At 63.2% G+C, this 24,377-nt stretch overlaps 2 protein-coding genes across 2 annotated transcripts in view; both read right to left on the minus strand.

Annotated features, from left to right (window-relative positions):
* Nucleotides 1-216: 216 nt before the first annotated feature.
* LOC119697416 (D-threo-3-hydroxyaspartate dehydratase-like) lies at nucleotides 217-6,274 on the minus strand. Its single transcript, XM_038128180.1, has 8 exons — nucleotides 6,167-6,274; nucleotides 5,260-5,409; nucleotides 3,850-4,130; nucleotides 2,366-2,552; nucleotides 1,148-1,269; nucleotides 873-1,062; nucleotides 693-798; nucleotides 217-613 (listed from the first exon to the last, which is right to left on the minus strand). Exons 1-8 carry the CDS (start codon nucleotides 6,184-6,186, stop codon nucleotides 524-526), a joined length of 1,146 nt encoding a protein of 381 aa, XP_037984108.1. The 5' UTR covers nucleotides 6,187-6,274; the 3' UTR covers nucleotides 217-523.
* Nucleotides 6,275-7,433: 1,159 nt separating this feature from the next.
* Nucleotides 7,434-24,377, minus strand: part of NBEAL2 (neurobeachin like 2) — a 19,344-nt gene continuing 2,400 nt past the window's right edge. The window contains exons 2-44 of the mRNA XM_038130083.1: nucleotides 23,724-24,370; nucleotides 23,502-23,634; nucleotides 23,304-23,423; nucleotides 22,892-23,222; nucleotides 22,712-22,794; nucleotides 22,475-22,567; nucleotides 22,013-22,184; nucleotides 21,465-21,598; nucleotides 21,224-21,383; nucleotides 21,048-21,150; nucleotides 20,513-20,657; nucleotides 20,234-20,392; nucleotides 19,990-20,149; nucleotides 19,748-19,833; nucleotides 18,831-19,490; nucleotides 18,049-18,227; nucleotides 17,816-17,975; nucleotides 16,983-17,120; nucleotides 15,698-16,003; nucleotides 15,455-15,604; nucleotides 14,611-14,768; nucleotides 14,405-14,529; nucleotides 14,110-14,230; nucleotides 13,867-14,024; nucleotides 13,617-13,750; nucleotides 13,419-13,526; nucleotides 12,071-12,166; nucleotides 11,868-11,992; nucleotides 11,644-11,784; nucleotides 11,433-11,563; nucleotides 11,246-11,355; nucleotides 11,049-11,166; nucleotides 10,875-10,972; nucleotides 10,675-10,791; nucleotides 10,500-10,589; nucleotides 10,272-10,381; nucleotides 10,014-10,186; nucleotides 9,612-9,706; nucleotides 9,416-9,532; nucleotides 9,170-9,331; nucleotides 8,945-9,093; nucleotides 8,686-8,821; nucleotides 7,434-7,922 (exon numbers count right to left, since the gene is read on the minus strand). Of these exons, the coding sequence (XP_037986011.1) occupies nucleotides 7,818-7,922; nucleotides 8,686-8,821; nucleotides 8,945-9,093; nucleotides 9,170-9,331; nucleotides 9,416-9,532; nucleotides 9,612-9,706; nucleotides 10,014-10,186; nucleotides 10,272-10,381; nucleotides 10,500-10,589; nucleotides 10,675-10,791; nucleotides 10,875-10,972; nucleotides 11,049-11,166; nucleotides 11,246-11,355; nucleotides 11,433-11,563; nucleotides 11,644-11,784; nucleotides 11,868-11,992; nucleotides 12,071-12,166; nucleotides 13,419-13,526; nucleotides 13,617-13,750; nucleotides 13,867-14,024; nucleotides 14,110-14,230; nucleotides 14,405-14,529; nucleotides 14,611-14,768; nucleotides 15,455-15,604; nucleotides 15,698-16,003; nucleotides 16,983-17,120; nucleotides 17,816-17,975; nucleotides 18,049-18,227; nucleotides 18,831-19,490; nucleotides 19,748-19,833; nucleotides 19,990-20,149; nucleotides 20,234-20,392; nucleotides 20,513-20,657; nucleotides 21,048-21,150; nucleotides 21,224-21,383; nucleotides 21,465-21,598; nucleotides 22,013-22,184; nucleotides 22,475-22,567; nucleotides 22,712-22,794; nucleotides 22,892-23,222; nucleotides 23,304-23,423; nucleotides 23,502-23,634; nucleotides 23,724-24,370 (6,996 nt within the window). The 3' untranslated portion in view covers nucleotides 7,434-7,817. The remainder of the gene's footprint in view (nucleotides 7,923-8,685; nucleotides 8,822-8,944; nucleotides 9,094-9,169; nucleotides 9,332-9,415; nucleotides 9,533-9,611; nucleotides 9,707-10,013; nucleotides 10,187-10,271; nucleotides 10,382-10,499; nucleotides 10,590-10,674; nucleotides 10,792-10,874; nucleotides 10,973-11,048; nucleotides 11,167-11,245; nucleotides 11,356-11,432; nucleotides 11,564-11,643; nucleotides 11,785-11,867; nucleotides 11,993-12,070; nucleotides 12,167-13,418; nucleotides 13,527-13,616; nucleotides 13,751-13,866; nucleotides 14,025-14,109; nucleotides 14,231-14,404; nucleotides 14,530-14,610; nucleotides 14,769-15,454; nucleotides 15,605-15,697; nucleotides 16,004-16,982; nucleotides 17,121-17,815; nucleotides 17,976-18,048; nucleotides 18,228-18,830; nucleotides 19,491-19,747; nucleotides 19,834-19,989; nucleotides 20,150-20,233; nucleotides 20,393-20,512; nucleotides 20,658-21,047; nucleotides 21,151-21,223; nucleotides 21,384-21,464; nucleotides 21,599-22,012; nucleotides 22,185-22,474; nucleotides 22,568-22,711; nucleotides 22,795-22,891; nucleotides 23,223-23,303; nucleotides 23,424-23,501; nucleotides 23,635-23,723; nucleotides 24,371-24,377) is intronic.

Below are 24,377 nucleotides of genomic sequence, written 5' to 3' on the forward strand. Positions count from 1 at the left end.
CCCTGCCCCTCGCAGCCCCGGGGCTCCCGGGTTCGAGTCCCGCCATCGGGACGGGGCCAACTCGGATCGAGGACACCGAGGGGACGGTGCCACCCACTCCCCCCGCCACCTCCCCACGGCTCTTCCCCACGGGAATAAGTGCCTGGAAGCGGGAGAAGCAGCTTTATTGAGCCCCGGTGTGGGTGCAGCATCCTGGAGTGGGTGCAGGGTGTGGGAATGGGGGCAGAGTGGGAGTGGGGGCAGAGTGGGAATGGGAGCAGGGGGTGGGAGTGGGTGCAGGGTGTGGGAATGGGTGCAGGGTGGGAGTGGGTGCAGGGTGAGAGCGGGCGCAGCATCCCACGTGGGTGCAGGACCCTGTTGGGGCTGTGGGACCCCAGCGTGGGTGGGTGCACAGAGTGACGCGGAGCGGGTGCAGGGTCTCGCTGAGGGTGCAGAGCCTTGGTCCAGGGTGGGTGCAGGGTGCCCGGCTGGGTGCAGGGTCTGGGTGCGGCTGCATCCCCCCGGAATCTCCTCTCTCTCCTCTCTACCAGCCGCGCACGGGCCGCCAGAGCTCCACCACCTTGCCGGCGGCGTGCACGAAGTACACGGGGTGCATGGCGGCCGTGGCGCAGGCCTGTGACAGAGGGGACACCCAGCTGTGATGTGACACGGGGCTGGCACGGCGGGGGGGGACACGCGGGGCTGACACTCACGTGGAACGGGATGAGCGCCAAGGTGCTTCCCAGCGGGAACTGCTCGAAATCCAGCTGCCCATCCACGGCCTCCACCTGCCCGTGCTCCTGCGTCAGCCCCACCAGCCTGCGGGGACGCGAGGCACAGGTGTCACCTCGTGTCCTCGCCCGTCGTCCCCCCGGCTCCCTCGCGGGCGTCACCTGAGCTGGGGGTGGCCCTCGATGGCGGCACAGCCCGGGGGTCCCTGGTCGCGGCCGTGCAGGCTCAGGGCGGCCCAGCCGCAGTCCACCAGCAGCTGCCCGCGGTGGGGATAGTGCCCGATGACCCTGGTGAGGACGCGGATCGCCACCTCCTCGGGCCGGCACGAGCCCAGCTGGGTCTGCTGCAGGTCTGCGGGGACAAGAGCTCAGCTCGGTGGTGTCCCACCCTCCGGGGGTCCCTCCCGGCCGGGGGGGGGGGTCCCCGTCCCGCTCACCGTAGAAGAGGTAATTGCCCGGGTGCACCTCGGTGAGCTGCGACATCTCCGGCACCGGGTGGCTGCAGGACGGGGTGGAGCCGATGGTGGCCTGGGGACACGGGATCCCCGCCTGCCGCAGCCTGGGGACACACGGGGGGCACCCGCTGGGTGATCGGGGGGGGTCACCCCCGGGTGGCCAGAGTGGGGTCTGTCACCCCCGGGCACCACCAGGAACAAGAGCAGAGGTGGGCCCTGCACCTCTGGGCGCCCCAGATGTGCCAGGGAGCCCCCAGACACTCAAGGGAGCCATGCAGATGTGGCAGAGCGTGCCAGGGAGAACTCAAGGTGTGCTGGGGACACATCCAGATGTGCCCAGGTGCCAGCCAGATGTGCCCGAGAGCCCCCTCAAATACTCAGGGCTGGGGGGTGTCCCTCCAGATGCCCCCAGATGTGGCAGAGCCCCCTCCAGGTGTGCTCAGCCATCCCCAGATGTGCCAGAGATCCACCCGTACGAGCTGGGCACCCCCCACAGATGTTTTGAAGCGCTCCCAGATGTGCTGCAGACCCCTCCAGGTGGTTCTGGGAGCCCCCAGATGCGCCGGAGACCTCCCCAAGGTGTGTGAGGGTGCCACCAGCTGCGCCTGGCATCCCCTCAGCTGCTCCAGGCCCTTCCCAGATGTGCCAGAAAGCACCCCCAGATGTGTCAGGACACCCCCCGTGGTGCCTGGGACCCCTCCCAGATATTTCTGGACCCCCGGATGTGCTTGGAACCAGCCCCAGATGTGCCGGGAGCCCCCCAGATTTTGGGGAAGGGGTGGGATCCGGGGTTTCCCCACCACAACCCGGTGCCACCACGGGCCGGTGACCCCCAGGACGCGTCCCCAGGTGGGCACATCCCTGTCCCTGGCGCGGAGGGGGGTGGCGGTTCCTCCCCCTTTTCCCAGCAGGACCCATCCGGCCGCAATTCCCCGCAGGATGCGGACCCCCGCCGGGATGAAAGGGTGACGGGGAGGAGGGAGGGGACAATGCCCCAGGTCACAGCCCGCCGCCGCAGCCACATCAAAGGCCAGCGGCGCCGCCGCCACCCCCCGGTGCCCCCCGGGGGGGCTTTGAGGGCCCCTTTATGGGGGCGATTCGCATTTACAGCCCAGAGCCGCGCTTTGGGAACGGGACGGCGGCCGCCTTGACCCTTCCTGTCCCCAAATCCCCGCCGTCCCGCTCATCCCGGCCACTCACGCGGTGACGAATTCCAGCACGGCGGCCGTGGTGTCCCTGGCGATGGCCTGGATGGCCGCGATGTCGCGACAGCCGTAGGTGTTCCCGCAGTGGGCGTAGACCCCCACCAGTGTCACCAGCTCCGGGGAGCCCTGCGCGATGGCCCGAGCCAGGGCCAGCGCCTCGGGATCCGTGGGACGAATCCCGGCTGGGGAGGGGACACGAGCGTGGCAGGGGGCTTGGGGACATGTTTGGGGACATGGCCCCCATGGAGCATCCTGGCAGTGGCAATGTGGGAATGGGGTTTGAAAGTGCCGTGGTGGGGCTTTGGGGACATTTCTGCTGCGTTTTCCAGGCGTGGCTGGGGAAAAATGGCTTTGGAGGGGCCAAGATGCTCCCTCGTGGCTGGGATGGAGGATCTGGGGGCTTGGAGGGACATGGGGATCCCTCCCTTTGGAGCACCCTGAAATAATGGCGGGGTTTAGATGCTCCATCGTGGTTTTGGTGGAAGATTTGGGGACTTGGAGGGACATGGAGATTCCTTCCTATGGATCACCCTTAAACAATGATTTTGGGGGGCCTGAGATGCTCCATTGTGGTTTTGATGGAGGATTTGAGGGCTTGGAGGCACATGGGGATCCCTCCCTATGGAGCACCCTGAAATAACGATTTTGGGGGGCCTGAGATGCTCCATCATGGTTTTGATGGAGGATCTGGTGACTTGGAGGGACACGGAGATTCCTCCCTTTGTACCATCCTTAAATAAGGATTTTCGGGGGTTATGATGCTCCATTGTGGTTGGGGTGGAGGATTTGGGGGCTTGGAGACACATGGGGATCCCTCCCTATGGAACACCCTTAAATAATAATTTTGGGGTGCCTGAGATGCTCCATCGTGGTTGGGATGGAGGATCTGGTGGCTTGGAGGGACGTGGGGATCCCTCCCTATGGAGCACCCTGAAATAATGGTTGTGGGGGGCCTGAGATGCTCCATCGTGGTTGGGATGGAGGATCTGGTGGCTTGGACGGGCATGGGGATTCCTTCCCATGGGGCACCCTTAAATAACGATTTTGGGAGGTTATGATGCTCCATCGTGTTTTTGATGGAAGATTTTGGGACTTGGAGGGACATGGAGATTCCTTCCTATGTCTCACCCTTAAACAACGATTTTGGGGTGCCTGAGATGCTCCATTGTGGTTGGGGTGGAGGATTTGGGGGCTTGGAGGGACGTGGGGATCCCTCCCTTTGCACCATCCTTAAATAACCATTTTGGGGGGCCTGAGATGCTCCATCGTGGTTGGGTGGAGGATTTGGGGGGCTTGGAGGGACACAGGACATCGTTCCCTGAGGAACACCCTTAATTAATGACTTTTAGGGGGCTTCAACGCCCCATCCTGGCAGAGATGCCGGATCCAGGGGCACTCAGAGCATCCCACAGCCCACCCTTGGGACAGCACACCATGTCCCCTCCCCGCACCCCGAGATGGGATTTGGGGCTCACCTACCCCGGCCATTCCCGCAGTCCAGCTTGAGCCAGACCAGCCAGCGCTTCCCGCCGGGAAGGGGGTTCTGGAGCAGCATCTCCAGCCCCTGGGGGCTGTCCAGGAGCACCTGGAATTCCTGCAGGCGCTGCGCCAGCGCCGAGCACTCGGCCAGGCGCCAGCGCGGCACCGGGAAGGCGTAGAGGATGTCATCGAAGCCCCCGGCCGCGAAGAAGCGAGCCTCGGCCAGCGTGGACACCACGATGCCACGGCGGGTCCCGCCCGTCGCCAGGACCGCCCCTTCCCTGGGAACCCCGGAGTGAGGAGGAGGAGGAGGAGGGAATGGCCCCTTCCCTGGGAACCCCGGAGTGAGGAGGAGGAGGAGGAGGGAATGGCCCCTTCCCTGGGAATCCCGGAGTGAGGAGGAGGAGGAGGGAATGGCGGGGAGTGCTGGGGTGGTGCTGGGAGGGGTTCTTGGAAGGTGCTGGGGGGATGTGGGGTGATAAGAGAGAGTTGAGGGGTACTGGGAGGATGGGGGGATACTGGGAATTAGGGTGGGGGGGATACTGGGGGAGGGTGGGGGGATACTGGGAGGGAGGATGGGGAATACTGGGAATGAGGATAGCCAGATACTGGGAGTGAGGATAGCAAGATACTGGGAATTAGGGTGGGGGGATACTGGGAGGGAGGATGGGGGGATACTGGGAGGAGGGTGGGGGGATACTGGGAATGAGGATAGCCAGATACTGGGAGTGAGGATGGGGGGATACTGGGGGGGGGAGAATGGGGAACACTGGGATTGAGGTTAGCGAGATACTGGGAATTAGGGTGGGGAGATACTGGGAGGGAGGATGGAGGGATACTGGGAGGAGGGTGGGGGTTAATGGGGAGGAACCCGGGGGAAAGGTGAGGATGATGAGGGGGCGCTGGGAGGGATTCTGGGAAGGTGCCTGAGGGAAGCTGAGGGGTGCTCAGGGGGGATGCTGGGAGGAATCTGTAGGAATAATGGAGGGATAGTGGGGAGGGGGGAGCTGAGGAATGCTGAGGGGGATATGGGGAATGCTGGAGGGATTCTGTGGGGGAATTCGGGGAGGATCCTGGAGGGATGATGGAGAGAGGCTGGGGGTGAAGCTGAGGAAAACTGGGGCAGGACTGGGAGATGTTGGGTGGGAAGGTGGGGTATCCTGAGGGGAAAAGGGGGGGAAGCTGGGAGGGATACTGGGAAAATGCTGGAAAAACTGGGGGATGCTGGGAAGGAAGCTGGCGGGGAGGATGTGGGATACTGGGGTGATGGATGGGGAGATGCTGGAGAAGGATTTTGGGGTGAGGATGGGGAGATGCTGGGAGGAAAACTGGGTGAAGGATACTGAGGGCACCCAGAGGGATGGGGGGGATTTCGGGGAGACCCCGGGGGGCTCCTGGGGTGGCACTCACAGGGTTTTGTGTGTTTTGACGTGGGGGCGCAGGCGCAGCCCCAGCGCCCGGCAGCGCTCCCGCATCCTCTCGGCGTTCCCGCGCAGCGTGGCCTGGTCCAGGGTCAGCGCCGGGGTGGGCAGCTGCTCCAGGGGGGCTCCCAGCCACGAGCTGGGAATGTGGGGAGGCGTGGGAGAGGGGGGAACCTGCTGTGAACCCTCGCCCCCCGAATTAAACCCACCCTGCGCCCTCAGAAACGCCCTGCGCCCACCTCACACCCGCCCAGCAGCAGCCTGCCCCCCCAGAGGAGGGTGCTGGGGGTCCCTGTCCCCAGGCGGGAGCCGCGGGCTCCTCCAGGGATGGGGCCCTGGGGGGATTTTGGGTGGGGATGGTGCTGGGGCAGCCCCGGGGTGTTCCTTCTTCCTTGGGCAGAATCCAGGGGTCTCCTGGAGTCAGGTGGAGGCTGGGACTGGGGTGTGGGAGAGTGGGAAACTGGGGAGTGGGACACCTGAGACACCTGGGACAAGGACACCTGGGTCACCTTGGAGAGGGATACTGGAAGCAGGGATACCGGGGACTGGGATCTACCGGGGACTGGGACACTTTTGACTGGGACACCTGGGACTGGGGCACCTGGGAATGGGAAATATGGGACTGGGACACCTGGGACTGCGTCGTCTGGGATGGGGACACGGGGCAGAGGGACACCTGGGACACCTGAGACACCTGGGAAAAGGGACACTTTGGGGGGGCTCTTTGGGACAGGATGCCCGGAGCTGGAGCTGGAGCCACCTGAGCCAAAATCCGGGAACGGGGACATCAATCCAATCTCCAGCGGGACGGGAACGCCCTCCAGCACCGCCACCTCGTGTCCCCGCCAGCCCGGTGTCACCCGCCCCCGCTCGCGTCCCCTCCCTGCCCTGCCCACCTGTCCGTGTGTCCGTCCATGGCTCCGTCCGGCGCCGCGGCTGTCCCGGTGGCCCCGCGGGTGCCCTCCGCCCCACGTGACGGCGTGGCACCGCCGCCAGAGCGGGGACAAGGGTCACTGCCAGCCGAGGGGCCTCGCCGGGGTGGCAGGGCCAGCGGAGGACACGCTCCGGCACAGGCTGCCAGCTCCGGGGACAGCCGGGAGGGACAGCCAGGGAACGGCAGCGCCGGGCGGGCTCGGGAGCTGCGGAGACCCCCGTGCTGTGACACGGGACAAAGGCCACCGGGGGCTGCGACACTCGTGCTGCTGACACGTGTGAGGGGCTGCTGGGGACCCACTGTCCCCGCCTGGGGAGACCCCCTAAACTCGTAACACTCGTGTGGGGAGCTGCTGAGACCCCCCAAAGTCGTGACATGGGGGTGCACAGCTGCTGAGACCCCCCCTAAACTCGTGACATGGGGGTTCACAGCTGCTGAGACCCCCAAACTCGTGACACTCGTGTGGGGAGCTGCTGAGACCCCCCAAACTCATGACATGAGGGTGCACAGCTGCTGAGACCCATCCGCACTCGTGACATGTATGGAGAGCTGCTGAGACCCCCTAAACTCCTAACACACGTGTGGGGACCTGCTGAGACCCCCCAAACTTGTGACATGGGGGTGCACAGCTGCTGAGACCCCCCTAAACTTGTGACACATGTGTGGGGAGCTGCTGAGACCCCCCCAACTTGTCACACTGATGTGCAGCTGCTGCTGAGGACCCCCACACTCATGGCAGGTGTGTGTACAGCCACTGAGACCCCCCCCCAAACTCGTCACACGTGTGTGTAGAGCTGCTGAGACCCCCTAAAATTGTGGCAGGTGGGTACAGAGCTGCCGAGACCTCACAGACTCGTGGCAGGCGGGTAGAGAGCTGCTGAGATCCACCCCAGCTCGCGGCATGGAGGTTCACAGGGGCTGAGACCCCCCTAAACTCGTCACACCGGGCTACAGAGCAGCTGAGACGCCCCCAGACTCGTGGCATGGGAGTCCAGGGTTGCTGAGACCTCTCACACTCGTGACACGTGCGTGTGCAGCTGCTGAGACACCCCCTGCCCATAGCACGTGGGCACGGAGCTGCTGAGTCCTGCCCCACTGGTGACACGAGTGTCCCCGTGTCCCCCAGGCTGGGTGCTGGGCCCCCCCCCACGCAGGACACCGGAGTGGGGGGACACACACAGGAGAGGGTGTGTCCCCATCTTGGGGCAGCCACGGGCCTCACACCTTGATTTCCCACAGATATATTATTATTAATAATTATTATTAACAATTCTTTTTTCTGTAAAAGCTCTAAAAATGGATAGAAATAAAAAATAAGGGGGGGACGGACACACCCACACGCTGCCGGCTCCTGGCCAGCGGGCGCGGCGGGGGGGCTGTGCCACCCCCTTTCCCAGCGAGGGGTCCCCACCTCCTCCTGTCCCCCGCCCCGCTGTGACAACGGGGGAGGCGACTCCCAAAAATCCAGGGGGGCTGGACACCCCATGGGGCTGGATAAGGCCACAGATGGCGGGCGGGGCGGGGCTCTCTGGGCCCCCCTCGGTGCCCGGGGGTCCCCCAGTCCGGGTGGGGGGCGCGGGGCCCCCGGGGATGGGCGGGTGGTGGGTGCCAGCCTAGGCCCTGCCCTCGGCGGGGTTGTATTCCGTCTCTCCGGCCGACACCTGGGAGATGCGCCGCGTGGAACGCCACAGCCGCCGGTGGAACTGGCCCGGCCGCACCTGGGGACGGGGCGAGCGCCTTTCCCATCCCCAAATCCTTTATCCATCCCCTTCCACATCCCCATCCCATCCCAAGGTCCTCATCCCCTTCTTCATCCCCATCCCAACATCCACATCCCCTTCTCCATCCCCATCCCATCCCAACATCCACATCCCCTTCTCCATCCCCATCTCATCCCAACATCCACATCCCCTTCTCCATCCCTATTCTCATCCCAACATCCACATCCCCTTCTCCATCCCCATCTCATCCTCTTCATCCCCATCCCATTCCAAGATGGAATACCCTTCTCCAACCCCATCCCATTCCAGGGTCCTCACCCCCTTCTGCATCCCCATCTCCTCAGTTTCTCATCCCATTCTTCCTCCTCATTCCTTCCCAGATTCTCATCTGCTTCTCCATCCCATCCTCTTCTCCTTCCCCATTTCCACCCTCATCTTCTTCCAGATCCTCACCCTTTTTTCCATCCCCATCCCCTTCCAGATCCTCATCCTCTTCTTCTCCATCCCATTCCCCTTCCCAAAACCCTTTATCCAACCCCATCCATCACCATCTCCATCCAGACCCTCATCCTCTTCTCCATCCCCATTCCCATCTCCCTCCCCCCTCCACCCCCATCCTTATCCCACATCCCCCTCCCCACCCCGCCCCGCTCCGCCTCAGCTCTGGAGAGGACACACCGATGTCCCCACCCTGGGAACACCCAGGGGACACCGAGCCACGTCCCTGCCCCACCCTGCCCTGCCTGGGGGTCCCGCTCACCTCCGCGGGCTGCCCAGCGCCCACCACGATGAGTTTTCCATCCTCCAGCCCCACCAGGATGTGGCTCTTCTCCTTGGTGACGGACACGCTGCGCACGGGCACCCGCATGGGCACGGGGGGCACGGCTGCCCTGAGGCTGGGGACACGAGCCGTGGCGTGGGACACGAGCCATGGCACGGGACACCACGGCACGGGACACCACGGCACGGGACACCCTGAGGGCGTGCTGGGGACAGGACAGGGCACAGCCATCCCTCACCTCTGGAGCTCACGGATCTCCAGCCCGCACTCCGAGGTCCCCAGCACCACGAAGTCCTCGGTCAGGCACATGGCTGTCACCTCCCGGTCCAGCGGGACGGAGGACAGGAGCTTCCCGTTCACCGAGTACAGGTGCAGCGCGAACCTCTCCTGCGAGGAGCACAGGGGGAGCGTGGGGCGGCGGCGGCGGTGGCCTGCAGGGGACCACGGGGACACCCGCACGTACCTTGGAGCAGGAGGGCTGCCCCACGGCGGTTTGGGCCACCACCTGCCCCTCGGGCCCCACGGCCAGGTGGGACAGCACGGCGGGGGGACAGCTCTCGCCGGGCGGCCGCAGGGAGCGGATGAAGAGACCCCGGCGCACGGTGTGGGTGATGATGGTGCCGTCCTGGGGGAGGAAGGGGACACGGGGTGACGGTGGCACCGGTGGCACCGGTCATCCCACGCCCACCCCACGGCGCCACCAGCTCACCTTGGAGCCGGACACGGCCATGTCCAGCTCGGTGCTGATGGCCACGCACGTCACCTCGGCGTCATGGCCGTACAGAACCTGGACGGGTTTGGGAGCCAAGCCGCTGGAAAAGCCACCCTGGCGTTGGGGACACGGGGACATCAGTGACCTGCTGGCAGTGCCCACCACGAGCTCTCCCCGCTCCTCGAGCCCTTACCTGCTGTAGGACCTGCCACACCATGCAGGTGGTGTCCCGTGAGCCAGAAATGAGGTAGATGCCACAGAGGTCGAGTGACAGGCAGGTGACAACATCTGTGACAGCCAGAGGGACACCATGAGGTGCTGGTCCCCTCCCACCACGCTCGGCCCCCTGACTCCATGGGATGGCACCACGACATGTTTTTGGACGTGGAATTGCTGCCCATCCCTGAATTTTGGGGTGTGGATGCTGCTGCTCCCCACCCCACTCCAGCTCTGTGGATAAAACCTGGGCTGTCCCCAGGAGATGGAGACACTGGGAGATGCCCCTCGTGGTGTCACCTGCCTCCCGCCATGGCCCTACAACCCCATCAGGGCATCATCAGACCATCATCACCATCACCACAGGAGGAGGACGTACCTATGTGCCGGGTGATGTGCCCCACGACCTTGCCTTTGGCCAGCGAGGTGACACGGAGGCTGTTGTCCCAGTGTCCCCCGCTGAAGAGCAGCTTCCCGTCGGGGGACACGGCCAGCGTGCGGGAGCTCAGGTCGGCCCCGGGGGCGAAGGGGCCCTGCAGGAAGCGCTGGGTCCTGTGAGGAGGGTGTGGGACGGTGGTGGTGCGTTGGTGGCACCTCCAGGGGCCATCCCTGGGGACCCCGTGCCCCCGTGACTCACTTGGCGTTGGTGACAGTGGGGTCTTTGGTGAAGCTGAAGTAGTTGGAGATGTTCTTGTCGTAGGGCAGCCAGTTATGGGTCCCCAGCAAGCCGTTGGCACTCACGGTGACCTGAGCAGAGGGGCAGGGGAGGTGACACCACTCTCACTGCTGGGATCCTCCCTGGTTTGGTCCTGGACACCCCCTGGACCAGCACAACGTCCCCGTGCCTCAGTTTCCCCACACTCACCAGGATGTCGGGGGATCCCTGAGTGATGAAGGAGTGCGCTTGGTTCTTGGGGACCACGGCCTGCACCAGGGCCACCCCATCGCTGATGCCCTGTGGGGACACAGCGGCTGCTGGGCATCCTCCTGGCCACCCCGCCCCTCCCAGTGCTGCCCAGGGACCCCCGGGGTGTCCTCACCTCCACAAAGAAGGACTTGAGCTGGCCCAGGTTCTCAAAGACATTGGGGGAGCGGGTGTCGAGGGCGGCCAGCCTGCGGGCGGCGCTCTCCGCCGACAGCCGGGCGGGGTGCGGCTCCTGGAGGGGGGACAGGGCACCCATCAGAAGTGGGGGGACCCCCCAAAAGGGGCTGGTTTTTGGGGGCTGGGGGCCGGAGCTACCTTGAGCAGCTGGCAGGGCGTCTGCCCGAAGTTGCTGATGATGCCCTCCAGGGCCTTGCGCTGCGTCTCGTCGGTGATGGCGTCCAGGTCCACGGCCCCTGTGGATGGGGACGGTCACGGTGATGGGGGGACACACCCCTGGCGGGTGTCCCCTCCCTCTGCCCCACGGCTCACCCTCGTAGGTGCAGTAGTAGAAGACGTTGAGGGCCTCCACGGCGGCCGGGCCACGCTGCTTGTACCCAAAAATGAGGTCGATCCACTCGTGGAGGTGGGCGGAGACATATTCCGACTCCTATCCAAGGATGGGGTGTCAGGGTAGGGTGGGAATGGCCCCGGAACGCCCCCAGGGCTGGAGGGGCTCCCCGTCTCACCAGGGCTTTGCGGTGCTGCTGGATGAAGTCCTCGCGGGAGCGTGCCCACCGCGGCAGCACCACGTCCCCCACCTTCTCATTGGAGAGCTGGAGGCAGCCCAGGTCAAAGCCTGCGGGCAGGACGAGGACAATGAGGGACACAGACACCCCCCTGTGCTCCCCCGGTGGTGACAATGGTGTCCCTTACCGTTCTGGTTCTCCAGGAACTCCGGGAAGTAGAAGAACTCCGGGATGAGCTCCTTGACATCCACCGGGTTCTCCATGCGGGCTTGCCACGCCGCCGGCACCGAGTGGAACTGCCGGTCCGAGCAGTCAAACCTGGAGGCACAGGACACCTGGCTGGAGCCTGCTTGTCCCCACCATGTCCCCTCCGCAGGGCCCACCTGCCGGGCGCCCACCTGCCGCTCTGCAGCTGGATGTGGAGCGTGGTGAAGGGCTCGGTGCGGATCAGGTAGTGCATGACCCCGGCGGCGTTGGAGTAGTGAGTGCCGTAGTGGAACTTGTCCACCGTGCCCGTGGGGTCCTCGAAGCTCTCGTACCTGCAGGCCAGGTGGCACGGGGTCCAGTGGGAGCCGGCCAGGTGCTCCCCGCATCCCCTGCCCTCGGTTTGTGGGGTACTCACTTCTCCTTGACGTCGCGGGCGTGCCGCTCGTTGGCCACCCCGATGGGCTTGGACAGGTCCCGGAACACGGCCGGGTTGGTGAGGTCCAGGGTCTCCGAGACGTAATCCCGCAGGATCCAGGGGAACTGGGTGGGGGCGGGAGGTGGGTGAGGTGGGGGGGGCAGCGGGTCAGTGTGGGGACAGTGGGGGACACAGGGGCTCACCACGGGGTACTGGGACAGGTCGTTGTAGGTGCGCCCCGCGATGGTGTTCAGCTGCATGAGGTACTCGAAGTTGGAGATCTCCCGCAGGACCCATTTCTGGAGAGAAGGGAGAGGGAGGAGATGGGCTTGGGGGGAAAGGAGACAGGGCAGACACCCCCCACCACATGGCAGTGCCCGTCCCTTGGCCACCCTTGGTTCCAAAGTTGTCCCCAGCCTTATGGCCATCACTGGTCCCACAGTTGTCCCCAGAACTGTGGCCCTGTTGACCCCACAGCCATCCCTGGTTCTGCAGTCACCTCTAGTCCAATGGCCACCCCCATCCCATCCCCTGTTCCATGGCCATCCCTGCTCTCAGACCATCCCACGTCCCACGGTTGTCCTTTGTCCCATGATTGTCCTCACCCCACTGCCAACCCTGGTCCCATGGCCACTCCCAACAGCCATCCTTCATCCTCTGTACAAGTGTTCATGGCATGTCCATCCCTGATCCCATGGCTATCCCAGATCCACAGCCATCCCTGATCCCCATCCATGTCCATGGCCATCCCTGCTCCCATGGCCATCCCAGATCCATGGCCATTCCCTGATCCCCATCCATGTCCATGGCCATCCCTGATCCCATGGCCACTCCCAGATCCACAGCCATCCCTGATCCCATGGCTATCCCAGATCCACGGCCATCCCTGCTCCCATGGCTATCCCAGATCCATGGCCATTCCTGATGCCCTCTCCATGTCCACGGCCATCCCTGGTCCCATGGCCATCCCAGATCCACAGCCATCCCTCATCCCCTCTCCATGTCCATGGCCATCCCTGATCCCATGAGCACTCCCAGATCCACAGCCATCCCTGATCCCCATCCATGTCCATGGCCATCCCTGATCCCATGGCCATCCCAGATCCACAGTCATCCCTGATCCCCTCTCCATGTCCATCCCTGGTCCCATGGCCACTCCCAGATCCATGGCCATCCCTGATCCCCATCCATGTCCATGGCCATCCCTGGTCCCATCGCCATCCCAGATCCACAGCCATCCCTGATCCCCTGTCCATGTCCACGGCCATCCCTGATCCCATGGCCACTTCCAGATCCACAGCCATCCCTGATCCCCTCTCCATGTCCATCCCTGATCCCATGGCCACTTCCAGATCCACAGCCATCCCTGATCCCCTCTCCATGTCCATCCCTGATCCCATGGCCACTCCCAGATCCATGGCCATCCCTGATCCCCATCCATGTCCATGTCCATCCCTGCTCCCATGGGCATCCCCACCCCATGCTGTCCCCCTCCCTTCTCCCTGTGGGGAGGGGACACACAGAAATGGATGGGCACGGTGGGGCCAGTACCTGCGTGAGCCCCGAGGCTTTGAGCAGCTCCTGGGGGGACCGGCTGCCAAAGTAGGTCTGGCTGGGGGGGCGCAGGCCGAGGATGCAGGAATACACCTTGTTCCTCACCTGGAGTGGACAGAAGGACGAGGAGCTGCCGCAGCTCGGGCAGAGCCGTGGCCCTGAGAGGGACCTGGGAGGGGATGAGGGGGTCCCCACCTTCTTTCTGAAGTTGAGGAAGTAGTTGGCCTGGTCGATGAAGAAGAGCTCGAGGGCGGAGCGGCGCAGGTTGTAGCGGCGCAGGTGGACCTCGCGCAGGTGGGACAAGGGGCGCTTGAAGTCGTAGCCGATCCCTGCCGAGGGTGGGGGCACGCAGAGCCCCCCCAGGTGTCACCATCCCGCCATTCCCGAGGCAGGGATGGGGCTGGGTGGGGGTTCCTCACGCTCCTCAAGGAGCACCCGCCGTTACCTCCCTCCGTCTCCTCCTTCTCGCTGCTGCCGTCGTAGAAATAAACGTGCTGGGTTGTCACCTCCAGGCGCCCGGGGACCACGGCCACCGTCGTGATGAGCTCGCAGTCCTCCGACACCACCAGCTTCTCCCGCTGGTTCTGCTCCTTGGGCTCAGCCCTGTGTGGCACAGCGGGGTGAGGACACTCCGGTGACACCCCCAGCCCGGGCCAGCCCGTGCTGTGGCAGGGTGGGGGTCACTCACTGGTTGTCCAGGACAGGGAGGTCTTCCTCGGCCAGCTGGTCATCCTCCATCTCGCTCACCTTGGCCTCCTTGGCCATGGCGAGCGGGAGGGACTCGGCGGGGTTCTGCAGGTGGTCAGCTCCTGAAATGAGGAGGGGGTCAGCAGGACCCACCACCCCCCTGAGCTGGGAGCAACTCCTGTGAAGGGCTCCCAAATTCAGCACTGTCCGTGCCACCTCCCAGCCCAACCCCACCGGTGACACCCCTTGCCCGTGGCACGGGAAGACCCACAGGCGCCCCAGTGCCACCACCTCACCCAGATTGTCCCGTAGGGCGCTGGCCTCCAAGTGTTGGTCGAAATTGAGGTTGGGCACCAGCTTCAGCCTCATCCTGGAGTAGGTCTCAGCACTTGACAGCTTCCAGCGAACCTCCGGTGGGTTCCTGGGGGGGCAGCTGGCAGTGAGGCACCCTGAGGACCCCCTGGCTGTGCCACCCCTCCCTGGGGACGAGGTGGGGACTCACCGGTCGGCCCAGGCGGAGCGGGGCGAGGTGAGCAGGCGGCACAGGGACCGCCACTGCTTGAGCACGGTGCTGTGGTGGTTGTTGGCCTGCTTGAGGACGTTGGCGTGCCGGGCGTTCTCCGCCTTGCAGCGCTTCGCCGCCGGCTCCAGCACCAGCTCCTGCCGAGGGGGCACCACAGTGAGGTGACAACAGGCCGGGGCTTGGGGACGTCCATAGGGTGACGTCCTCAGGGTAAGGAGAACATCGCCAGGATGATGTGGTTGGGATGAGGAGTGTATCCCTGGGATGATATCCCCAGGATGAGGAGCACATCCCAGGGATAATGTGCCTGGAACGAGGAGCACATCCCCAGGAGGAGGAGCACTTCCTGAAGGCAATGTCCCCATAATGACATCCCTGGGGTGAAGAGCACAACTCCAGGATTAATACCCCAGGGAGAGGAGCACATTCCTAGGATCACATCCCCAGAGTGAGGAGCACATTCCCTGCATGGCATCCTTGGGGTGAGGAGCCTGTCCCCAGGATAAGGAGCACATCCCCTGGATGACACCCTTGGGGTGAGGAGCATGTCCCCAGGATAAGGAGCACATCTCCTGGATGACATCCTTGGGGTGAAGAGCATGTCCCCAGGATAAGAAGCACATCCCCTGGATGACACCCTTGGGGTGAGGAGCATGTCCCCAGGATAAGGAGCACATCCCCTGGATGACATCCTGGGGGTGAGGAGCCTGTCCCCAGGATGAGGAGCACATCCCCTGGATGACACCCTTGGGGTGAGCAGAGTGTCCCCAGGATAAAGAGCACCCCCCAGGGTGACATCCTGGGGACAAGGAGCAGGCAGTACCTGGAACAACTTGCGGCTGGCCGCCTTCTCCTGCTCCCGGCGCTGCGAGCTGCTCATCATGGCATCGTAACAGGCGTTCCAGAAATTGGACATCAGGTCGTGGCTCCTGGCAAACGTGTCCATCTCAAACTGGGCCATGGTGGGCTGCACCTGCACGAGCAGAGAGGCATTCCCAGGGCTTGGCACCCACCACCCCTCAACCCAGGCAATCCCACAACAACCATCCCACCCCACGGCACGCACGTGCTTCTCGATGAAGCCCCTCCACTCTGGGGTGCTGCAGAAGAGCTGGAAATCCTCGTAGAAGGTGGGGCTGCCATTGGTGGGGGGCAGCGAGGGCAGGAACTGCTGCAGCTGCAGCGTCTCGTAGCACTGATCCATCAGCGTGCGGATGATGGGCACCAACCAGGAGAAGGCCTCCGACCTGGAATCCAGGGAGCGCCGCAGGGGCGTCTCCAGCTTCCCCAGCAGGTAGCAGGCCTCGTCCCTGCGCGGGGCCGACGTGGTCTGCAGGAGGCTGTGCAGCTTCACGTAGGCCAGCGAGTGCAGCTGGGGGGACAGGGGACGTCAGGCGGGGCCACCGCGGCGCCACTGCAGTGCTGTAAGACTCTGCCCAAGATTGCTTTCTCATCTGCCTCACGGTCGTCGTGAAAGAAGACCGAGACCACCGAAGGAGAGAGAATCCTACATCCTGGTTTGGTGGGGATTTGCCAAGTTCCCGGGACTGGAACTTGAGTTATTGTACCTCACGCTACACTGCTCCCAGTGAAAAGGACGAGGAGCACCTTGACCTTCCTTCGCCTGCATCGCTCTGTGACAACGGCCTGGAGTTTTCCACCCCCAAGCCTGGCTGGACTCTCTTCTGGAATTACCCTTTGGTGGTCTCCACAGAAGACCCTTTATCTACTGTACAACCACCGTGGCAGATGGACTGAGATGGGAGAAGCCACTCCCTGTAAGACTGAGACATGAAACCCCTATGTGGACACTCTTTTTCTCCTCAAGGACTGAAACCTGTAACCTGGGGGGAGGAGGGCAGTGTGTGTGGGGAGAACAGCTGATCAAACTGATCATGTTTGCCTGCAGGCAGTGAACCAGGAAAATAGTAGCTCTCCCCATTGTTGAGATCATAAGACTATTGTATTCTTCCCCCCCCTCCTTCCCAACTTTCAATATAAAAGGCCCCTCGAGTCAGCTAGGCCTCGAGATCTCCACCAGCGTAAAGGCGACTCCTCGACTGGACACCGACTGGACCTCGAAGAATTGCATCGCCTCTATGTTGGTAGATATACCTACTCTGTCTTTCCTTCCTTTCCTATAGGGGTTTTCTCTCTCTCTCTCTTTCTCTCTCTCTCCCCAATCCCCTCCAATGCATTTTGCTGTGATCGTTCAATAAAGTACATTGATTTTGTTACTGCAAACCCCCCTTGCCGTGCTGGTGTTTTGTACCCTGAGCTCAGATAACGAACCATCACGATCCTGTCCGTGAGGGCGGATCGGGACAGGTGCCCAGGGAGGGGTGACCCACCTGGGGGTCCTGCAGCAGGATGTACCCGACGAGCACCCGCAGCCCCGTCTGCGCCATCTCCTTGAGGTCGGAGGTGCCGTTGGCCAGGTGGTGCCACACGCCCAGCTTGTCCAGCAGGCTGCTGACCCCCTCGTAGATCTGGGGGGACACCGTGAGCCCCCGCCCGGGCAGGAACCCCCACCCCGGCCAAGGCACCGGCCCCGTCGCCCAGCCCTCCTCGGATTTGGGTTTGGGTTTAGGATTAGGGTGGAACTCAACTCCTGATTTACTAGTCTGGGTTTGGCGTGAGGTTGGGGCTTGGGATTTATGGTCGGGGTCAGGATTAGGGGTATAGGATTGGGGTGAGGATTGAGCTTTAGGACAAAGGTGTAGCAGCAAGGTTTAGGATTAGGACGTAGGAAGTACAGTGAGATTACAGGCTGTGAGTTAAGGTCAGGGTTTAGGTTCACAGAAAGAGTTAGCATTTAGATTAGGATTAAGGGCTGGGCTTTATGACAAAGTTGTGGAGTTAAGGTTTAGCGCCATGATTTAGGAGGAACAGTTAAATTTAGAATTAGGGGTTAGGATTAGAGACTAGGATTAAATTTAAGGATTAGGATTGGGTTTCAATTTACGACTACAAATAAGGCAGAGGTTATTTCCTAAATTTAGGATTAGGCTTTGATTTAAATCAAGGATTGAGGCTGAAGTTATTTCCCAAGGTTAGGATCAAGCTTTGATTTCAATTTAGGAATAAATCTGAGGTTATGTTCAAGTTCTGCAGGTGGGGCTGGTTTTAGGGCCAGGGTTGACATTGGGGATTAGCAGAGGAATCCCTGCTCACTCCCATCCACCTTCTCGCTCCACAGGGCCTGGTTGTTGTGTCCCTCGGAGAAGAGGAAATCCTGGAGCAGCCGCAGCAGCTTCAGGGCGTTGTGGGTGAGCCCGGGCAGCGCGGCCGGACCCGACTCCTTCAGGTCGGTCAGCGCCGACTCCAGCATCATCTCCAGCAGGCTGGGGGACAGCAGCAGCTCCAGAGGGTGCCCTTCCCTCGGGATCCACCCCGAGGGACACGGGGGGGCCTCACCTGCGCTTGATCTCGTCCGGGGGCCGCACCAGCTCGCAGGCCGTGCCCAGCTTGGTGAGCACGGAGAAGACCTGGCCGCGCTCCCTCCAGGCCGCCTCGTCCCAGCCCTCGACCCCGCGCCACGTCACCGAGAAGATGATGTTGGTCAGGAGGTTGCACAGCTCCTCCTCGGGGGTTTGCTGCCAGCGGGGAGGAAGGTGAGAGGCGCTCGCAGTGCCCCAGGATGGTGGGGATGAGTCTCGTAGTGTGTTTTTTGTTTTATTAGTGTGGTTACTGTTTGATTTATAATTTTGTAGTTTCCTTATGCTGTCTTTTGGTGTCTGCCCCTTCCCCAGATCTTTCTTTACTCCTCCTTTCCTTAAATGCCAATCTCTCCCCAAACCTGCCTTCCCTCAAGAAACTTCCCTGTCAGTTTTGTATTTCTTTAAACTTCATTAGTTTACTGGAACTGTTCTTTTCCCTTGGGATTCTTCACTGGTTGATATATTGTACGCCCTCCTTGTATTTTATCTCTAGTTCTCCTGATTAGTTAAAGATTGTATCCTCCTCTCAGCCCTCCCCTTGTTTTTAAGCTTTGTCTGCCCTGAGCTCGGGGTCCTGGGCCCCACCAGAGGGGAACTTTTACCATCGAATAAAGTTATCCCAGGAACCGTGTGCTGCTCTTTTGTTTGGAGCTGCACCTTCCCTGGTAGCTGGGATTTGCGGAGCCTGAGAGAGGGGACTGTCACCCTCCCTGTCCCCATCTAGGTGGGACGAATGACACATGAGGGTTTGGGGCTCACCTGGGGGTTGCTGGTGTTGGAGACGTTGTCGCTGGGCAGCACGTCCTGGTAGCTGCTCTCATCCAGCACGTTGGACAGGCTGGAGCTCTTGCGCGCTCGCATTCCCGGGAAGGGCTTGAAGCTCTCCAGGGGTGAGGGGGTGCCGGGGCCGCTGGCCGGGGTCTGGGTGCCGCTCTCGGCCGTGGCCACGGAGCTGGTGCTGGCCAGGTCCAGCCCCAGGTCGAAGGGCGAGGTGGAGAAGGGGGACAGCGGGTGGTAGACGCCGTCGAAGGGGGCACCGTCCCCGGGGTTGGAGGACGAGCGGCTGGCGCGGTCCGAGGAGTCGAAGGACTTGAAGTTGTAGGAGTGGAAGGACTTGGTGCGGCCGCTCGGGGAGATGGAGAGGTCAGAGAAGCCCTCAGAGAGCTCCTGGTCCGAGGCCTCGTATCCCAGCGGGAGGAAGACATCGAGCTCCTGGAGCTCGGCGGGCGGCGGGCTCATCCTGTCCTTGCCCGAGGGCTCGGAGAGGCGCAGCAGCTCCGGGCAGCCCGCGGCGCTCAGGCTGTGCTGGCGGCACTCGTAGGACTCCTTCACGTAGAGCTTGGTGAGCGTGTCCTGCCAGCCAGCCAGCCTGGCCAGCTGCTTCACCAGGTCCTGCTGCGCATAGATCAGGTGGAAGAGCTGCAGGGGAAGGAAAAGGAGATGGGAAATGAAGGACACTGGATGCTGCTGCCCCAGCTCTTCCTCTCCCAGGAACAGGAGCACCCCAGATCCTCCAAAATCATCATGGGGTGCTGCAGCTGCACCACTTCCATGCTGGCAGATCCGTGTCACCACCGTCCCCACAGCCACCACTTTTGGGCACAGCTGGGTGTCCAAGGAGCTCAGCCCCAAGGTGACACCTCTGTCACCTCCTGCTGTGTCCCGGCCCCGCTCACCTTGCGGCAGATGTCGAGTCGGATGCTCAGCTCAGCCCGGTGGGACAGGTACACCACGGCCACCAGGTCCTTGTAGTTGGGAGGGTCTGTGGACAAGGAGAGTCAGCACACTGGTGGGACACTTCCTGCTGTCCCCAAAAGCCACCAAAGACCCAGCCCAGCTGAGCCTCATGGGAAGCCACCAGTGATGATCCCACGGCACGTGGTTGGGATGGTGGCCTGGTTTCTTTGGCACACGGTACCTGCCCCCAGGACCTGCTCCGAGAGGCAGCGGAAGAGCAGCATGGAGCCGGGAATGTCACCGAGGTAGGAGACGAGCCCGTGGTACCCGATGTCCTTCAGCTTCAGGCGGCTCTTGCTGCGCTCGGGGACCTTCTCGTACTTCAGCATCTTGTAGAGGACCTGGTGGGACGGCGAGAGGAGGCCGCCTGGCTGTGACATCCCTGCTGGGGGCAGCAGGAGGTGGGCACTGGGGATCTGCCCTACCTTGAAGACCCTTTCCCTCACTTCATCCGAGAACCTCTTCTGCACCAGCAGGGAGAAGAGCAGCTCCACATGGCCCGGCTCGAAGAGGAAGGCGAAGAGCTGCTCCTGGGCTGGGGAGCCCTTCAGCAGGCTGTGGATCACCTCCAGCGCCCCACAGACCTGCAGGACACCGGGACGATTGTCCACTGCCCTCGGAGTGTCCCACTGGGATCCCAGCGGCTTCTCCCCAGCCCATGATTCGCTGAGGGGTTAGGGACCACAGCGTGGCTGGTGACACACCTGCTGCTCATCCTGTGCCCCTGCCAGGTAGTTCAGCAAGCTCTGCATCTCCTCCCCGGAGAAGCTCCTGCAGAAGAAATCCTTCACCAGGCTGAAGAGGGACGTCTGCACTGTCCTGATGTCATCGGTGGCCGTGGTCTTCTCCCTGCAGGTGTTGATCAACAGACACACGTGGGGATGTGTCCCTTGTCACCCACAAACCATCGCCAGCATCATCCCCAATCCCAACACAAAGCCCGAGGAACTCCGGGGATCATCTGCCCCTGGGACATGTCCACCCCACACATTTGGGTCTGCTCGGTGCAGAAGCCACCACACTCTTGGTGGCTGCTGGGGGTGGATTTTGGGAGCTGGGCACAGGCTCAGGGATGGGACACGGAAGGTCCTGCACCCACCACAACACTCCTACTTTGGAAGGAGAGATGTTACCCCACAAAAAAAGGTGTTGAGCCAAACCACAGCTCCCAGGGGTGAAGCCCACCCCCAATCCCACCCCGTCAGCATTCCAGCATTCCAGCCCCGCGTGGCAGCTGACCCGTAGTAGGTCCGGATGGAGTCCAGGATGAACTGCACCCCGTACTTCTTGCGGATGCGCTGCTTGTGGTCCTTGACCACGCTGGCCAGGTACTGGATGTGACCTGCAGGGAGAAGGTGTCAGGATCCCACGGGGGCCGGGCGGGATGGACATTCCCAGGCGGTCCCTGCTCCCACCTAGGCGCACGGCGAAGTCGCTGTTGCTCCAGATGCGGAAGTCGAAGAGGAGGTGCTGGTAGAGCAGGTGCAGCAGGAGCCCGCTGCCCTCAGACGCCACCTGCTCCATGAGGATCTGCGAGGCCATCAAGGTGCTCATGTCCAGCAGCGTGCCAGGGACCTGCAACGGGTGACAGGGGACACTTCCAGCCCCTTGGGAACGGCAAGGACCGTGGCACGGGGTTTTGGGAGCCTCCCGCACCTTGTGCAGCAGCGCCCCGATGATGGCGGGCCCGTGGCACTGCACCAGGCTCTCCTGGTTCACGGCGTGGTTCCGCAGGAAGTTCTTCACCAGCAGCAGGAAGGCGGCCACGCTGTTCCTCTCCAGCCTGCTCTCTGCAGGGCACCGGCACCTGTGAGCCCCGGGCCCACCCAAACCCCTGCCTGGAGGTGCCACGCAGTTGTCTCCCCAAACTTTTCCCCCTGTTCTCCTGCTTTCTCCAGATTTAGGGAGATGGAAGTCTCTGCTGCTTTCAGAGGGAATGAGCGGCTGGACGTCAGGAGAAAGCACATCCCACCCACGACAAAGGTTCCTGGAGCCACCTTCACCTTCCCAGAACCATTTGTTTGTGACTAACTGGGTCATAACAACATCCCAAGTGGTTCCTCCATTACCCCGTAACTCCTGGAGCCTCTGGCAAGACCTCTCCTGCCCCTGGTGGACACCTGCCAGGTCCAGGAACCCCTCCGTGGTCACCTCCAGCCACCCGAGCAGGACAGCTCCTGCTGCACATCCCCTGAACTCCTCACCTGAGGACTTTCCCAGTGGGATGAGCATGCCCTGGGCGTTCCTGGAGGATGTCAGCTCCGGCCCCACCAGGTCATTGGTCTCCTGCTCATCCTCGGGCTCCTCCGTCTTGGACACCACTTGCTCGAGCAGGGGCAGGAGCACCCCCATGCCACCCACACAGTTGACCACGTCCTGGGGGAGGGAGAGGAGAGGCTTTGCTGGGTGGTGACAGCAGCGTGGAGGAGGAGGTCCATGGCACCCGGGGTCCCCAAAAGTCACCTGTTCCCCTGCAGCACCCAGGGTGCCCACCCTGGATGATGAGGACCCATGGGACAGATGGGTCACAGTGGACCCAATACCACGGGCAGAGTCCCTGCAGGGTCTAGGGGACTTGTGGGGGTCCTGCCCTGGGACTGTGCCCCAGGAGGGACCCCCTTAACTCCAGGCCATGGGGTGGACAGGTCACCCTGTGCCCAGCCTACCTTGATGTCCCAGTTGACCACCTTGTGTCCCGTCAGCCTCCCGTCCAAGCCGTGGCTGGGGGAGAGGTCCAAGCAGATGTTGTTCCTGCAGGCCTGGGAAAGAACACGGTGGGAGCATCCTCATGCTCCTGGACATGTCCCTGGTGGCACAGGGTCCACCAGCACTGTCCCTGTCCCCAGGGGGGTCGGACAGCTCTCCTCACGCTGTCCCCAGCAGGGTGGGACACCTCTCCTCACCTGGGGGGTGTAGTACAGCAAGAGTTTACTGCTGAGCTCCACCAAGTCCCCTTCCAGTGCGAACGGGGATGGGACATTTGGTCCTGGGGGAGAGGGCTGGGATGAGCCGGGACACGGCGGAGGAGACCCCGGTCACCACCAGCACCCTGGGGACATCCTCCACGTCCCACCCTGACACACCTGCACAGAAGAGAGCCTTGACCTGGGCTTGCTGCAGAGCCTCGCAGAAGATGGCCACGGAGCCCAGGTGACCCTCCAGCGAGGTGGGGCTGCCCCACTCCGTGTCCTGGCTTCCGGCCGCCGTGGTGGCCACCACCCCCTCCGTGGGCAGCTGGGTGGGGGTCCAAGAGTGGGGACTGAGGGTGGCAGGGACAGACTGGGAGCGTCCCAGCACAGGGTGTTGGGTGAAGACCAGCTCCGGCCCGTGGGGTGCCGGCGGGTGGCTGGCAGCGGTGGCCGCCGTCGTGGTGGTCCGGTGGCCCGCGGAGCCGATGCAGCAGGAGGTGAAGGACTGGGAGGGAGAAGGGATCACACTCAGCCCGCAGTGAGGCCATGCTGAAGGGTCTGGGTGGGTGCTGGGAGGATGCCCCACCTCGTGGAGGGAGGGGAAGCGGAGCTGCGCCGTTTTCCGCAGGTGCCCGTCGGCGTAGATGCTGACGATGTTCTGACCGAAGGGCCGGCGGCCGGCCACGTGGACGATGTCAACGCAGTGCTGGGGGGACAGAGAGGGACATCAGGCCATCGTGGTGTCCCTGGTGGGGACAGGGACGGCGGCGGGGATGATCCTCACCCAAGCAGAGTCGTTGAAGGCAAACTCGGGCAGTGCCACCGTCATGTAGTCCTTCTTGGTGCACACGGCCACCACCAGCACGCCGCCCGCGGTGAAGAACGCCTCGAAGCCCGTCCCGCCCGCCGTGAAGAAGCTGATGGAGAAAACCACAGAGAAAACCACGGCGGGGATGGTGCTGCTGCCCCTCCCCACCCTCACCCCACCCCCTCCAGCGAGCATCACCTGTAGAGCTGCCTCCTCTTCGGCCTCGCCGGCGGCTCCGGCTCCTCCTCGCTCAGGCACAGCCAGGCGTGGAAGGCGAAGGCGCCGCCGGGCCACTTCTGGATGGTGGGCACCATGATCCCGGCCATGCCGGGGCTCAGGTCGAAGCTCTGCAGTGCCCGGGGAGGCCCCTCGCCCCTGGCCATGCCGGACAGCGCCCGGATGACCGGAGCCACGTAGGGATGCGGCCCCCGGCCCCGCTCGCGCCGCAGCAGCCGCAGGAGCTGCCGCAGCTCCCCGGGCCGGATGGAGAGGCTGCCCAAGGAGTGCAGCAGCTCCAGCAGGTTCTGGGAGCAGGCGCTGGGAAGCGCCGGCTCGGTGGCCAGGGCGCCCAGCAGGGAGCCCACCATGCCCGCCTTGACGCAGGTGAGGCGGCTGGGCAGGGAGGCCTCGCAGAGCCGCCGCAGCCACGCCGACAGGAACACCTGGAGATCCCGGCATTCCAGCGCCGGCAGCCAGGCCAGCAGGATCAGCAGGGGCTGCTCATTGCGGATGGGACGCACTGGGAAGGAGCTGTGGTCACCCTCCACTGCCTGCAGGGACACAAGAGGGGGTCGGTGCAGCTCCAGTGCTGGGAAGGGGATGGATCCATCCCAGGCCGCCCTGGGCTGGCGG

The sequence above is a fragment of the Motacilla alba genome, chromosome 2 (genome assembly GCF_015832195.1).
Source record: "Motacilla alba alba isolate MOTALB_02 chromosome 2, Motacilla_alba_V1.0_pri, whole genome shotgun sequence".
NCBI lineage: Eukaryota > Metazoa > Chordata > Aves > Passeriformes > Motacillidae > Motacilla > Motacilla alba.

Bases quoted from the DNA above. Each gene is read 5' to 3' on its own strand.
- LOC119697416 (XM_038128180.1), bottom strand. From the start codon at position 6,186: ATGGACGGACACACGGACAG. The intron at 4,131-5,259 runs GTGAGTGCCACC...CGGGGTTCCCAG, and splicing joins GTCAAAACACACAAAACCCT to GGAAGGGGCGGTCCTGGCGA. The intron at 1,063-1,147 runs GTGAGCGGGACG...TTGTCCCCGCAG, and splicing joins GGGCAATTACCTCTTCTACG to ACCTGCAGCAGACCCAGCTG.